The 15652-nt window shown below is 38.7% G+C and overlaps 1 protein-coding gene across 1 annotated transcript in view; it reads left to right on the top strand.

Moving 5' to 3' along the window:
• The window catches only part of CCDC141 (coiled-coil domain containing 141), a 215036-nt gene extending 199760 nt beyond the window's left edge, over positions 1-15276 (top strand). The window contains exons 22-24 of the mRNA XM_061202688.1: positions 3623-3736; positions 11792-12645; positions 14791-15276. Coding sequence (XP_061058671.1) covers positions 3623-3736; positions 11792-12645; positions 14791-15058 — 1236 coding nt within the window. The 3' untranslated portion in view covers positions 15059-15276. The remainder of the gene's footprint in view (positions 1-3622; positions 3737-11791; positions 12646-14790) is intronic.
• Positions 15277-15652: the final 376 nt, after the last annotated feature.

Raw genomic sequence — 15652 nt, 5'->3', positions numbered from 1 at the left:
TTCATTGTAGGTTCCTATCTCACTGGTCTCCTACCCCACATTCCCAGGTCTCCTGCTTCTAAACTTTTACAGTCGTTCCCGCTTATCTACAGTTTTGCTTTCCTCAGTTTCAATTACCTGAAGACAACCTCAGTCTGAAAATATTAGATGAAAAATTCCAAAAATAAACAATTCATAAGTTTTAAATTGTGAGAGACCATATTCATGTAACTTTTATTACAGTATATTGCTATACTTATCCTATTTTATTATTAGTTATTTTAATTAATCTCTTACTCAACCTAATTTATAGATTAAACTTTATCGTAAGTATGTATGTATAGGAAAAAAACATAGTACATATATATAATGTTTGGTACTATCTATGGTTTCGGGCATCCACTGGGGGTCTTGGAACATATTCTCTATGGGTAAGGGCGGGCCACTGTACTTCATGTGCATGGCCTTCTATCTCTCTGACCTAAATTGTTCATCTCTCAAAGCCAGACCCAAATACTGCCTCCTCCACAATTCCTTCCTTAGCTGTGTCACTTCCTCTCTGATCTGCTATAGCAGGGGAACCGGGCCGCACAGCAGGAGTGAGTGCAGGCGAGCAAGCGAAGCTTCATCTGTAGTTACAGCCACTTCCCTTCCCGTCGCTCGCATTACCACCTGAGCTCCGCCTCCTGTCAGATCAGCGGCACGAGATTCTCATAGGAGCGCAAATCCTACTGTGAACTGTGCATGCGAGGGATCTAGGTTGTGCGCTTCTTATGAGAATCTAATGCCTGATGATCTGAGGTGGAGCTGAGGCGGTGATGCTAGCGCTGGGGAGCGGCTGCAAATACAGATTATCATTAGCAGAGAGGTTTGACTGCACAGAGACCATAATAAATCAATTGTTTGCAGACTCATATCAAAACCCTATCAGTGAGTGGCCAGTGACAACAAGCTCAGGCCTCCCACTGATTCTGCATTATGGTGAGTCGCATAATTATTTCATTAAGTATTACAATGTAATAATAAATAGAAATAAAGTGCACAATAAATGTAATGCGCTTGAATCATCCCAAAACTATCCCCCACCCCCCAGTCCGTGGAAAAATTGTCTTCCACGAAACCGGTCCCTGGTACCAAAAAGCTTGGGGATCGCTGTGCTATAGCCCCTGTGTTCCTTCCTGCCATAATCATCACATATAACTACCATGATCATCCCAGCCTCTCTCCTTGATTATACCTGAGGAAACCCCATTCAGTTTAGCATCCCACACAACATTTAACACTATGCTTTGCCTAAAACAGGTTCTCCAGAAAGGGTTTTGGCATTTGTATTAAATGCTCAAAGGATTGGCACAGAAAAAAAAAATCATTCAATAGCTCAAAAAAGTTTGGCTTGGGTGGACATAAAAATGAGGAATGGCCTCTTTGGCAAGAGAAGTGGGCATCAGAGATATGGGGATATATGTATATGTATAGCTGATTCACTTTGTTATAAAGCAGAAACTAACACACCATTGTAAAGCAATTATACTCCAATAAAGATGTTTAAAAAAAATTTTTTAAATTAAAAAACAAAACAAAACAAAAAAATACATTGCCCTTACAAGTTACAGCCTAAACAAAAGCCTGTCAGGTGATGCTTGCTAACACTTTACAAGTGTTTCTATGAGAGCATAAATGTCTGGTTTTTATGTTTTTAAGGTTGATTCTGTGGCTCTCTTTTGCAAGGGGTTATTAAAAAGCAGACCCAGAAACCTGTCAAGGCTGAGACAGTGATAATAATCCTTTCTATTTGTATAGCATTTTGAGATTTACAAAGGATTTTCATAAATATTACCTCAGTGATTTCCAAACAACCTTTTGATGGTAATAAGGTAGATGTTGTTTTCTTTGTTTTAGAGTGAAGTTCAGAGAGGGTAAAAGTGCTTTGCCTGGGGACCCACAATCAGTAGTGGTGGGTCTGCAATATGAACTTAGTTATAATTCAAAATCTAGTACCCCTTCCACAACTGCCAATTTGGTTTATTTTATTTTATTTTTATTTTTTTTATTGAAGTTCAGTTGATTTACAATATCATGTTAGTTTCAGGTGTACAACACAGTGATTCAGTTATATATATATAACTGAATGTGTGTGTGTGTGTGTATTCCTTTTCAGATTCTTTTCCCTTATATGTTGTTACAAAATATTGAGTATAGTTCCCTGTGCTATACAGCAGGTCCTTGTTGGTTATCTATTTTATATATAGTAGTGTGTATATGTTAATCCCAACTTCCGAATTTATCCCTCTCCCCACCCCCCTTTCCCCTTTGGTAACCATAAGTTTGTTTTCCATGCTTGTGAGCCTCTTTCTATTTTATAAATAAGTTCATTTTAAGATTCCACATATAAGTAATATCATATGATATTTGTCTTTCTCTGTCTGGCTTACTTCTCTTAGTGTTGCAAATGGCGTTATTTCATTCTTTTTTGTGGCTGAGTAATATTCCATTGTATATATGTACCACATCTTCTTTATCCATTCATTCATCGGTAGACATTTAGGTTGCTTCCATGTCTTGGCTATTGTAAATAGTGCTGCAATGAACATTTGGGGTGCATGTATCTTTTTGAATTATAGTTTTCTCTGGATATATGCCCAGGAGTGGGATTGCTAGATCATATGGTAGCTCTAATTTTAGTTTTTTAAGGAACCTCTATACTGTTCTCCATAGTGGTTGTACCAATTTACGTTCCACTTTGGAATTAGGTATCAAGTGTGTACTAAAGCAGAGTAATTTATCCAGTAATACAAACCAGTTTAAGTTTTAGAGTTGGGAGTAAAAGCTGAATCTCCCCAGTAAATGTTTCCCCAAATCTTCCAAGTTGGTGTAACATGTACACTTTGAGAAGCCTGCCTGTTTCTTTAAGGCCCATCTAATGCCTATATTCCAGGTGGTATAGAGTATCTTCTGTTGCCCTATAACCTCATCCTAAACTGGTGTCCTGTCACTTGGTGTACCTGTGGCTCCTTTCACCTTCACAAAGTCTTCGAAGCTGTTACACTGGCTCCTCAGCAGTTAGCAAACACCCTCTACTTCCATGACTAAAGGGGAGCCCCATGAACTGCAGGTGCAAAATATCACCACCCACAAAGCATCCTTTGTTCTCAATTGTTTTTTTTCTTTACCATACTCAATAATATTACCTTCCTCTTTTCATGAGTCTCCCAAACATTTTGCTTGTCTAAATACTCTGAATTTCCTACTTTGTTCTCCATCAGAATCTTCAGTCATTTCCGCCTCATGGCTGCTCCCCTAGATTTTTCCAATGGTTTAAACTGCCACGCACAATGATTTTCCTCTCTAGAGAATGCTCCTGTAGGTGCATCCTATTATAACAGTGACTTTTTTCCGGCTGGGCCTTTGAACAACCAATTTTTACCGGCAATGACCTTTATCAAAGGAGTGAGGTAGGAAGGGAACTGTGAGCTTGAAGAGATAATTTTATAAATCACAACATGGGAGTACGCCAGTCTCTTGAGGAATACATTTACTGAAAGATTGCGAGTGGCCTATGTTTTCTTCCAAGTGGTTATTGTGTGGCACTGCTCCCCCGACTTTCCTGGCCCGGGCTCTCACTAACCTTCACTTTGTACATCAGGGAAACGTTTTAAAGATGAACCTGAATTTGGAAGGCTTCCACGATGATTGCATTGACCTACTAAAAGAACCAGCGAGAAATGAGCAGACAATATTCAATAAAGGAAGGAATAAGGTAAAGAAAACTATGTACCCTCAGATATTCATTACTTTTGTTTAGAGGTTAGAGTCATTGTGCATTGAAAAAAAAATGAATTGAAGCCTTATTATCTATCTGAATCTTCCAGTGTAAATGAAATGTGAGTGTCCTCTTCCCTTCTTTTCTACCCCTTACTTAGTCCTTTGTCTCTCACCTGTGCTCTTTCCCTCTGAGTCCCTCCCACTGAATACTGGAGCCATAGCATTTCACAGTGGCATTGGGACAGCCATTCAAACACCATACCATCTCCCCAAACTATTTTTATTTCTCCCATCTTTAGCTGCCTTTCAATCCCAACTTCAAATTTTACTTCTCCCTCTTTATCATACCACCAAGTTATGACTTTGTTGTTTTACACTACCCCTGGAAAACCTTAATACATGAAATTATTGATAGATTGTATCTTGTTCCCATAGAATCTACCTCTAAGATGATATTTCATATGTACTAAAACATAGAATGCAACTGAAATATAAATACTAAAGTATTTAGAGAAATGTTAAATTATTTTAAAGCCTATGCATTACAGATAAATTAAGCATGTAGCAAGAACTGCAAATATTCACAAAATGCATATACATTTCAAAAGCATTATTTAAATCACATCATGATGGGTTTTCGGTATAAGTTGCTCACTATCTATTCATAGCTGCTGGACTATAATTAGCTCTTGACTTTATGCTTTGCCAAGTCTTTTGCTTCCAATGTTTGTGAGAGCCCAAGGAACTGAAAGAGCAAGCAGAGTCGACATTATTCTCAACTGCTCCCAAATAAAATAAAATATACTTTTTGTGACATGAGAGTTTAAAAAAATTCTCCCCACTTGTTGCAGTCATCTCATGGAGAAAGACTTACCTTTTCTTAAACTAAATACAGTACTTAAGAGCTTCTTTATAGGTCCTTTTCTGCAGGTTAAATCTATGTCAAGGTCTAGTGTAATTATACAACCACCAGGCAGCAAGTACCATTAATTAAGCAAGCTGACGTTTACGTGGGATGGCCTTGTAGCATTTAAACCCTGATTCGTCTCTGAGGCAAAGGAAAGCTGCCACACCTTGATCATCTTGTTGGACTTTAGTCTTATATCAAATGATCTTTGGTTACTCTGATTGTCTAAACCAGGATTACTCAACCTCAGTACTACTGACATTTTGGCCCAAAGAATCCTTTGTTGCGGGTGCTGTCCTGTGCATTGTAGGATGTTTAGCAGCACTTCTGGCCTCTGGACTAGATGCCGGCAGTACCCGCTCTCCACCCAGTTGTGACAACCAAAAATGTCTATAGAAACTATCAAATGGCCCCTGGGGAGCAAAATCAACCTTGACTGAGACTAACTAGTCGAAATAATAAAGAATAACATTAAATGCATCACATTTTCTTAACTAAGTTATAAGAGATACTAAATCCGCCAACATATTATTTATTTTTTTAATTCTGCACACTTTTCTACATTGTCAACCACAAACATTTAGTAAGATTAGAAACAAAAGTTATTGCTGCCAAAGCAAACACACTCATTTATACTTAGTAAAATGGCTTTCTTGTTTTTATTTATTTTTCTTAGAAAAAATTACAGAAACAGATTCCTTTAAATAAAAAAGCAAGATTTTCTTTCATTGAGAAATCACTTTTACTTTAATGTAAATTAAAAGACATGATAGATCATCAGATATTTAAGATAAAAGTGAAAATCCATAATTACACTAAGATCTCTCATTGACCTCATTTCATGTATATGTTCTAGTGCAATTGGCAAAATGAAAGGGCAGCAGTAATCTTCACTTTTAAACAGCTCAACCACGTTTACCCTCTTATTGTCTCTATCATTTATATTATAGGTCAGCTGTAACAAGTTCATGAAACACCATGTGGGCAGATAGCAAGAAGCACCAAGTGAAAAGCTTATGTGGGAATGACTGCATTCAATTTTAATACCCTTAAATGGTATTGTTCTTCCTCAGAAAATTATTTGAGTCAGAAAGAACAATTCCACCAAACTATTACAAGAATATGTTCATCACAGGATTTTCTCCTGGAGATAGTAAAGTGCTTCTCATTTTTCTGACTCAAAAAATACAGTTGGTAGAATTAGGCAATTCAGTAAATGCAGTGCCCATTGCACTGCTAACAGATTAGTGATGGTGTTTTATTCCCTAAGGTGAGCACTGAAGCTGAATCCACCGGAATATCTAAAAACCCCTAAGGTTAAACAGAGGCACAGAGTATTAAAAGCCTTGCCTAAAATCACAGAACTATGTAAGGCTTATGATACCAGCATTTAGAGTTACAGAATTCTAGTGCTAGAAGAGATTTAACAATCATCTGATCAAATCTCATTTTACAGTTGAGGAAACTGAGGCCCAAAGAGATTAAATATTTTGCCCTCCAAAATTCACAGGAAGTAGTGTCAGAACTGGGCAGGCAGCCCAATTCTCCTGAATTTCAGCCATGTAACTTTTTTCACAAGACCAAAAAGGAGCTCCAAGAAACTGCTGCATATAAATAAGCTGTTTTGTAATGATACTGTAGATTCCCATGCCCAATTTTTTCCCTCTTTCCATTCATCTATTACACAGTGATTAATAAAGTAGTAGCATGGAAGTGCTTTCATAGCAAACAATTCAGTGGAGTGCTCTTATCAAAGTGCGTGAGGACAGTCCCTGGGCCCTCTGCCAGTAATCCCGATCACCTGGTAGGCGGAGTTAAGATGTTCTTGAGACATTTGCTTTGGAAAATAATGGGAAGGGCAAAAGTGTTCTTCACCACCTTTCTGTTCTCTTCTCTCTTACCTTGTCCTCCCCAAGTACTTAAAGGTACCAAGTCACCCCTTGACTGCCCAAATCCCCTTCCAAGAGCCTTCCCCAAAAAAGCCTTTCATAGACCAAGCCCTATGTTCAATATCTTTCTTTATCCACTTCCCACTTACCTTCATTAAATCTTATTTGCCCCAAGATAAGATTACCTATTGTGGAGATATTTTAGAAGATAAAGTCTTGTGGAATTCCCTTAAATTTACCACAAACATGGCTCCCCACCCTACAGACTTGGAGAACTGGTGCTACACACTTAGTTCAATGGATGTAGAGTATCATTATATTTTCTCTTCCAGATGCTCATTTTGTTTGCCTACAGGGCAATGATTGTAGAGTCAAGTGATTATGTCCATCAGTGGAAATGAAAGTTCAGAAATCCTGACAGAGATATGATCTAAGGCTATAGATTTAGGATTAATTAAAAGTTAATGATCATTAGATATGAAAGTGGGTGAGATCTTTGAGTGGAAAAGTATATAGAGAAGATTAGAGAACTTAAAGACAAGATTACACATCATTCATGTTTTTAGAAGGTGGGAAAAGAAAAAGGAATCAACAAAGACAGAGCAGCCAAGGCTATGAGAGAAAGAAATTGAGAATGAGCTATGTTTTGGTGAGTTAAATCAGTTTCCCAGACACTTTGCCAGAACTCATCAGATTGATGCAAATATTCCCTGTCTGTGCTGAGATACACAGATTTATCTACCCCTTTCTGGAAACACACACACACACACTTTTTTTCTGCTAATAGCAAAAAATGGCTTTATGGTGGAGAAATATAAAAGATAGTTGGTATATGTGAATGTTTGGAAACCATTTTCATAAAGGAAAACTAGTATATCCAGGAAACTATAGCTCAATGAGTTCTAAAAGTGATTTTTGTAAAATTCCATAGTGACTTAAAAACTGAACGCTTATTTGCATTTGAGAATAAAGACAGAAGTGCCAAAAGCCAACATGGATTTACTCAGAAAAACTTGTGTTAAATTCACCTTATTTTGCTTTCTGAGATGATTATTTAATAGAAAACTCTAGGTTGGTGCCATAGACAAAATTTATTGTGATTTCAGGAAGTCATTTGATAAACACACTCACGATATGTCTCTTAAGGTAAGTGGAGAAATGTGAATTGAATGGGCGTTTGGTCAGGTTATAATTGTGCCCAAGCGTGTTAAATAGTTCATCAGTGTCAACCTGGAAGACAGTTTGCCTTGCCCTGGGGAGACAGTTGGCTTTGTCCTAAACTCTGCAGTGTTCAACACTTTTATCAGTGGTATCAATAGACAGAGGAAATAGGACATTTTAGTTGATTAAAAACTTTGTGAATCAATAGTCCCATGTGATTCTTATAAAAACAAACAAAGAACTAATAAAGTCACTTTCATAAAAGCATATCATATAGATCAAGGAGATGATGATTCCACTGATTACTTTCCACCTGAAAAGTAAGTAAATTCTGGAAATAAACATAAGTTGAAATGTTTCTAGAAAAAGATTTGAGAAAACTCTCTCTTATTGTCAGTGGAAGTTATCTGGTAGTGTATTTTTGGTGGAAAGTATTTTTCTACTTCAGGAATTAGGGAGTGAAAAAAAGTAATATCCTTGGATTACCTTCTTGAGTTTAGCACCATTTGAAAGTGAGACACAGGAGTCAGGAATCAGTAACCAGTAAAAGCTGGACTGGAGGACAGGGCTTGGACTTTTCTAGTGGGTTTCCCAAAACTTCATCTCTGATTGAGACAGACTTGTCTACCCAGCCACTTGGGTGCACAGCTAGACAACACAGGCTTCCCTTACAGAGGTTTTTCATGCATTAGAGCCAGTGTGGATGCACCCACTTGAGGGAAGGCACATCCAAAAGAGAGGGGCTCAAAGAGACAGAGCTGGGCAGGCTCAGTCTCTTCTTCCAAACCCACAATTAGGTAAGTCACTTCCTCCCCAGGAGCGAGTGAGGAGTAGGGAGACTAGCCCAGACTTTTATCCAAATTTCTCCTAAGCCTGTTACAAATTTTCAATTTTTAAACATCATTCTTTTCCAGAGGGGCCTATGTTACCCATAGAAGTCATTGAGGAGTTGCCTGCCCCTGCATGACCCTCAGATCAACAAATGTCCCTGCCCTCCCATGAAGGAGTTTGTAGCTCATTAAAGTGGAACCTCCGAAGGTGACCAGAATGAAGAAAGTTCCAGGAATTAAGGCAGAATAAGACCTGGAGGTTGCAGGACCAATTCTCTAAATAGTCAAAAGGCTGTTAAAAGAGGAGAGCAGTCGAACATCTTCTGTGTCATCCCAAGAGGCCAATTCTGATGTATTGGAGGATACTGAGGGAAGACAGATCTGTGATAAATACAGGAAGTTATTCTTAACACAAATAAAGCATAAACTTCTTTTCAAAGAAAGCACCCATTCAGAAAAAGTGTTCAAACAGAGGCTGTCAGAATGGCATAGAGGAGATCCTTAGACTGAACAGGAGGTTGTAGGATCAAAGTCCCTGAGAAAAGGAAAAGAAACATTCTACATTCAGGGAGAGCTGGAAGGAGAGGCACTCAGCTGTGGTAGGAAAACCAAAAGAAGGAGGGGCCTTCCCTATGGAATATGTGTTTATTTAATAATTTTTTTATTGAAGTATATTTGATTTACAATGTTGCATTAATTTCTGGTATACAGCAAAGTGATTCAGTTATACATATATATACATTCTTTTTTTTTTAGATTCTTTTCCATTCTGGTTTATCATAGGATATTGAATATAGTTTCCTATGCTATACAGTAGGACCTTGTTGTTTATCCATTCTATATATAATAGCCTATGTCTGCTAACCCCAACCTCCCATTCCATCCCTCCCCCCCAGCTCCCTCCCCCTTGGCAACCATAAGTCTGTTCTCTATATCTGTGAGTCTGTTTCCATTTCATAGATAAGTTCATTTGTGCCATATTTTAGATTCCACATATAAGTGATATCATGTGGTATTTGTCCTTCTCCTTCTGACTTACCTCACTTAGTATGATAATTTCTAGGTCCATTCATGTTGTTGCAAATGGCTTTATTTCGTTCTTTTTTATGGCTGAGTAGTATTCCATTGTATATATATGTACCACATCTTATCTATCCATTCATCTGTCGCTGGACATTTAGGTTGTTTCTGTGTCTTGGCTATTGTAAATAGTGCTGCAATGAACATAGGGGTGCATGCACCTTTTTGAATTAGAGTTTTGTCTGGTTATATGCCCAGGAGTGGGATTGCTGGATGATATGGTAATTCTATTTTTAGTTTTCTGAGGAACCTCCATACTGTTCTCCATAGTGGCTACACCAACTTACATTCCTACCAACAGTGTAGGAGGGTTCCCTTTTTCTCCACACCCTCTCCAGCATTTATTACTTGTAGACTTTTTAATGATGGCCCTTCTGACTGGTGTGAGGTGATACCTCATTGTAGTTTTGATTTGCATTTCTCTAATAATTAACAATGTTGAGCATCTTTTCATGTGCTTATTGGCCATCTGTATGTCTTCTTTGGAGAAATGTCTATTAAGGTCTTCTGCCTATTTTTCAATTGGGAGATTTTTGTTGTTGTTGTTGTTGAGTTGTATGAGCCCTTGTTGATCACATCATTTGCAAATATTTTATCCCATTAGTAATTTTTTTAATGAGAAAAACTTTTAAGAACTTCTGGCTTTAGACCCAGGGTTTAAACTTCTACTAAATGGCTGAAGGAAACCACTTTCTCTCCGCTAGGATTATGCTTTCTCTGAGGGTAAGTCATATCTGTGGGATAGTAGAAGGAACATTGTTTTGGTTTGCTTCTAATCTTCAACCTGAAAACACATTTATTTCTCAAAAATCACTTGTAAAGTATATGTCCAGAACAGGACTATGGGCTCAAATGAAGAACTCAAAATCAAGGCAAGACATGACTTTCTCATGTGCAAGTAGTAGCCACAGGACAAAAACCAGTAATTGTTAATTAAGTAAAAATGTGCCCAAAATGCTGAGGAAAGGCAAAGAATGAAGTGGATATAAAACATGTAGGTTGGGATCAATGATATCCCTTTCAGCTTCAATATTCTTTTGAGTCTATGCCAGAAGGGTTATTTGAACCTCTTTTCAAACCAGAGATGGACGTCAGTGAGTGGAGAGAAATACTAGAACAGTGTGAGATGGATCACTGTTTTTCCCAGTCTCCTAGCATGAGCTATGCTCCACATGGGACAGAAAGACAAGTGGCAAGTGTTCCTCTACTGTATGTTGGTGTGTTCTCCTGTGAAAGGCCACAACATGGGATTGTTCCCTTAATATCTACCTCCCTGCTAGGCTGTCATCTCCAAGAGGGAAGGATTATATTTACTTTTACTCACCATTTATCTCTCCAATGCCTAGCACGGTACCTAGTATACAATAGGTGCTCAATAGATATTTTTCATTGTAAGAATAAAACTAAGGGGCTTTTAGAAAATAAAACCAGTCATTAAAAATGGCTTTCTCTATATGAGATACCTACAGTTGTCAAATTCATAGAGACAGAAAGTAGAAGGGACTGGGGGATGGGAGAAGGGGAAGTTAGTGTTTAATGGGCACAGAGTTTCAGTTTGGAAAGATGAAAAGATTCTGGAGATGGACAATGGTGTTGGTTTCACGACACCGTGAATGTCCTTAATGCCACTGAACTGTACACTTAAAAAATGGTTAAAATGGTAAATTTTAGGTTGTGTATATTTTACCACAATAATTAAAAAAAAAAAAGAATGGCTTTCCTGAGAAAAAAGGAGGGTTATTCTAGGAGGGTCTGAGGATCACCTAAAAGGGAACATCTGATATTTGGGAACCACGAATCCTGTGAAGTGTAGACAGATAAATAAACCAAACCAGAATTTGCTGGCAGAGGAAGACTCCTCAGATCATGATTGGCAAGACATGGATCCAGTCCAGACCGCATCATGAGCGATAAGAACCAGGGCTTTCTCTCTTCTATGTCGCAAGGTCTGTCACCTCGCACTCAGAGGCTGGAGGTCGGTTTACACCGATTCCTTAGTCATGGGACAGGGCTGTGCTGAGCTTAAGCAGACAAACAGTTTCAAGTTCTGTAAGGCCAGAGCCAGGGCCCCAGCTGTCACTCACTGCAGGTCTTCTCAAGTTGTCTCTCTGAAGTTGACTTTTGAGATCTGGAAAAAGAAAACTCAACCACTAACTGGAAGCTTTGCCTTTTCCATTTTGAAGGAGCAGGCCAAGCCAGCGGACGACTTGGTGGTCAATGGAGCAGGAGAGGGTCAGCTTCCACGGGAAGTGAAGCAGCTGGTCCCCGGCAAAGAGGGTGCTGTCCAAGGCCTGCTCCTGCCCGTGGATGTGCTTTCAGGAGAAGAATATGAGTGTGTCTCGCCCGAGGACGTCTCCCTGCCTCCGCTCCCGGGAAGCCCCAATTCCCTCCTCTCTCCATCCGACATGGAGCTGGAGGCGGGTGCCCTCCCGTCCCTCCGCCGGCATCTAAGCGGCCACGGGATGCAGACAGGGGCCAGTGGTCCAGGGGAGGCCCCGGAGTCTGGCCTTCCACCACCTGCTGCTTTTGCTGATGCTTGCAATGATAAGAGAGAAACATTTTCAAGTCATTTTGAGAAGCCTTCCCCCCAGTTCCAAGCTGAGCCCCCATTAACATCCCGAGGATTTCTGGAAGAGAGTACTGACTTCCACAGAATCAGTGTTAAACCTCCAGAGAGCATGTGCAGTGAAGTGCATGCGCGAGCTTTGCAACAGCACCCCCAGGCTCAGGGAAGTTTGCTAGAAACACCGGAGAAAACGCATGCTGATAATAACGTCACTAAAACCCGAAGTAGGCTGCATGCTTCCCAGGATGCATGCTCGGGCCTCGGGTTTCAGCCAGGCCCCAGCCAGGCCTGTCAGAGGCAAATGATTCCCAGAGAAGAGATTAAAGGTACCTCAGCAAAGAACAGCGTGGTCAGCCTAGCTGGCCAGGCCCCTAATTTCTCCAGGCTCTTGTCTAATGTAACTGTCATGGAAGGTTCTCCAGTGACTTTGGAAGTTGAAGTAACAGGATTTCCAGAGCCTACACTGACATGGTGGGTAGCCTATAATGACAAGCCATAAACAGAAACAAATTGAATCACTGAGCAAATCATTCTGTGTGCACTAACTTAAAGGTTTAGGGATAGCTGATTAATATTCTAGGTCACTGCAACGCTGCATGATTCAATCTCACATCCAACCCCCAACTCTCATTTTTGTAGCCGCATGGCTGATACCCTTAAAGAAAAGGTAACCATATAAAATAATGATTTAACCAACTCCAAAAGCACTGCAACTTAGTTGCGCTATTCTTTGGTTTCAGTTTAACATTCCGCATTTCTAAAGGTTGTGCTTGAACTTCTTCCCTATTGTTTATTCCTACATAAGCATGACATACATTAACATCTGGTATTCAATTAAAAAACATAAGCACTTGGGTTTTTCCCTTTTCTGTCATTTACTCATTCCATCTTTTCCCTCTTCCAACAGAGTCACACATGCCACTTTTGTAATATTTGTTTATCTCACTAAGATTTCTTTTTATACATTTCTTCAGTGTGAAAGATGGAATAAAAATATTTCTTTCACAGTTGCTTCTAGTGACAGGTAATAAAGCCATTTTTGAAAGGTGACGTAATAACTGAGCTGTGAACAATGTGGTTTTACTCTAGACACATCACTATTTTTAGCCAATTTGTTTTAATAAAAGTAAACGGCAGAACACAGGTTTTATATCACTGTTATCATAAAAGCAGTTCTAACTTTCTTAATATGTGGGTTACTTTTAAACGTTTAGAAATTTTTCAACCTTAAGTATATTTATTTGAGGACAAAGTTACAAATACGTGAGCATGAGTTTATACTTATAAACTAAGTAAAATAGCATTTATTTATCATACTATTTCAGTAAACATTAAATTAACTCTTTCAGTTATTGTGTGTGCCTGTTGATGGTACTTGAAGTGTGGATCAGCTCTCTAAAGAGTTTATGAGAAAATGTTCGTTTCTCAGATTATTAAAAGAAATTGCACTTGGGTTTACTGTGCAGCCATTTATGCTTTTCATCTTATTTTGTTGTTTTTACAATTGCATGTTTTTTACAGATCAGGAATTTTGTATTTATGAGTTTAAATATCAGTAAATTTATTATTTAATATCATCATTTAATTCATTATTAAATATTAGTTCACGGCAAAGAAAAATGTTGTCTGAAGTGTTTCTTGTTTTGGTCCACACAAAAAATGACTTGATTAGTATTTACTGTTGAAGAACTGCTGCAGTATTGTGAAAAAATATCTTGCCCTCGAATTGACAACAATTTTGCTCCGTTAACAACTGGCAAACTATCAGGGAATCATTCTTAGGACACTCAGAAAAATGCAAAATTATCACTTAGGCAATGGGAATAGAAAATGGTTCAGGTTTGCCACCACTTCTTGTGTGGAAGAACATGGGGATAAATAAATAAACAAGAATCTAGAGTATACAAAATAAACAAATTACTTGCTTTGTAAAATGATGCAGCTAAGTGCTCATATTCGTAGGAAACTCTTAGAAACGTGTCATTAACAGTAATAATCCAATTGAATAAATGCCTTTTATAATTAGAAATTGTTTTCTTCTAATGAAATTAATTCACAAAAACTAAATGAACTCATCTCGCCAGGAAGTGCTATGTAAGTACCTTCCTCTAAAGCTGCACATTGGTATTCTCCTGTGGATCTTGCGGGATGAGTCTGATGGGAAGATGAATCTTGCTCCCATAGATTTCAAGGAGTCACAAGCTGCTGTTTCATAGCGGCTAAAAGAATGACACAGGTCAAATAGAAGGTACCATTTCCCATTTGAGGTAATTGTTGCCATGAGCAAATGGTGGCCCAGTGTGACCAGATGGCCCAGTTTTTTTAAGAGGAGTTGGATATCTGAATTTTCATATGCAATATTCTAATTGGTAAATGTCCAAAAATTCACTTTTTAAAAAACACAGTCTGAGCCCATCAAGCACGTCTATGGCTACCAGTTGCCAACCTCTGCTTGAAGGATAAACAACCCCACTGGAATTTGTGGTTGCTGCAGAGTTCCTGCTAATGCTAGAGAATATTGCAGTGGTGATGGGCCGAATTGCAGTGCTTATTAGAACTTGGAAATGATGTGAATAAACAGTGATCCTGACTTTAAAAACTGACTCTCTGCTTCAGGTACAAGAAGGGCCAGAAATTGTCTGCAGATGGGCACTTGCATGTTTTACACAAGGAGACAAGACATTCGGTGTTCATTCCAAAGGTATGCGAGGCAGATGCGGGCCTCTATGTGGCTCGGGCCCAAAACTCTAGTGGCATTTTCTCTTCCAATGTCATCCTCCACGTGACAGGTAACCACAGGCCGCCCATCACAAGAATAAACTGGATCCTGCTGAGTGTCATCTATGTTAGCGTGTCCCTAATGTACTGGCTACTCACACAGTAACTGCGGGGTTGGCACCAATGGGCGTCATTCTTATGAGCCTAAAGGACAACAGTACTGCTGTTTATTTTCCTGCATCTCCCACCAAGCATCCCCAACCAAGCATCCCCCACCAAGTGTACCTCCATTCTGGCCGTATTGCTTTTTTGGAATACCACTGCTCGGTGAAATAATCAAATTTTCTTTAGTGCTTTAATGTATTTGAAGAGCTCAGTAAATCATTAGCAGTGAATAAGGATACATTTCTGTATTCTCAAAAGAGATGTGTTCAGTATAAAACACAGTCAAATTATACTATGTTTATTCCCTCCTAATTTGAGAGCATGCAGATCAAGTCTCACATCAGCATGCAGATGTGTTTTATTTCAAATCCAATTGTTTGATAATCTATTTTTAATTGTACGCATAAACATCTCTGTAGAATAAGAGTAGAAATGTTGAACTAAAATTGTAATTTTCATTATTGCATAAGATGTCCTTTAATTTTGCTTTTCATGTCTTGATCTCATTTATTGAAATACATTCTATGTAGTTTCAACATAGCCTACATTCCTGAGTCTGAGGATGGCACTGCAAATAATCATTCCTCCTGTTGAT

This window comes from Eubalaena glacialis, chromosome 1 (assembly GCF_028564815.1).
Source record: "Eubalaena glacialis isolate mEubGla1 chromosome 1, mEubGla1.1.hap2.+ XY, whole genome shotgun sequence".
Lineage (NCBI taxonomy): Eukaryota > Metazoa > Chordata > Mammalia > Artiodactyla > Balaenidae > Eubalaena > Eubalaena glacialis.
This window is presented reverse-complemented; position numbering and strand designations above follow the sequence as displayed.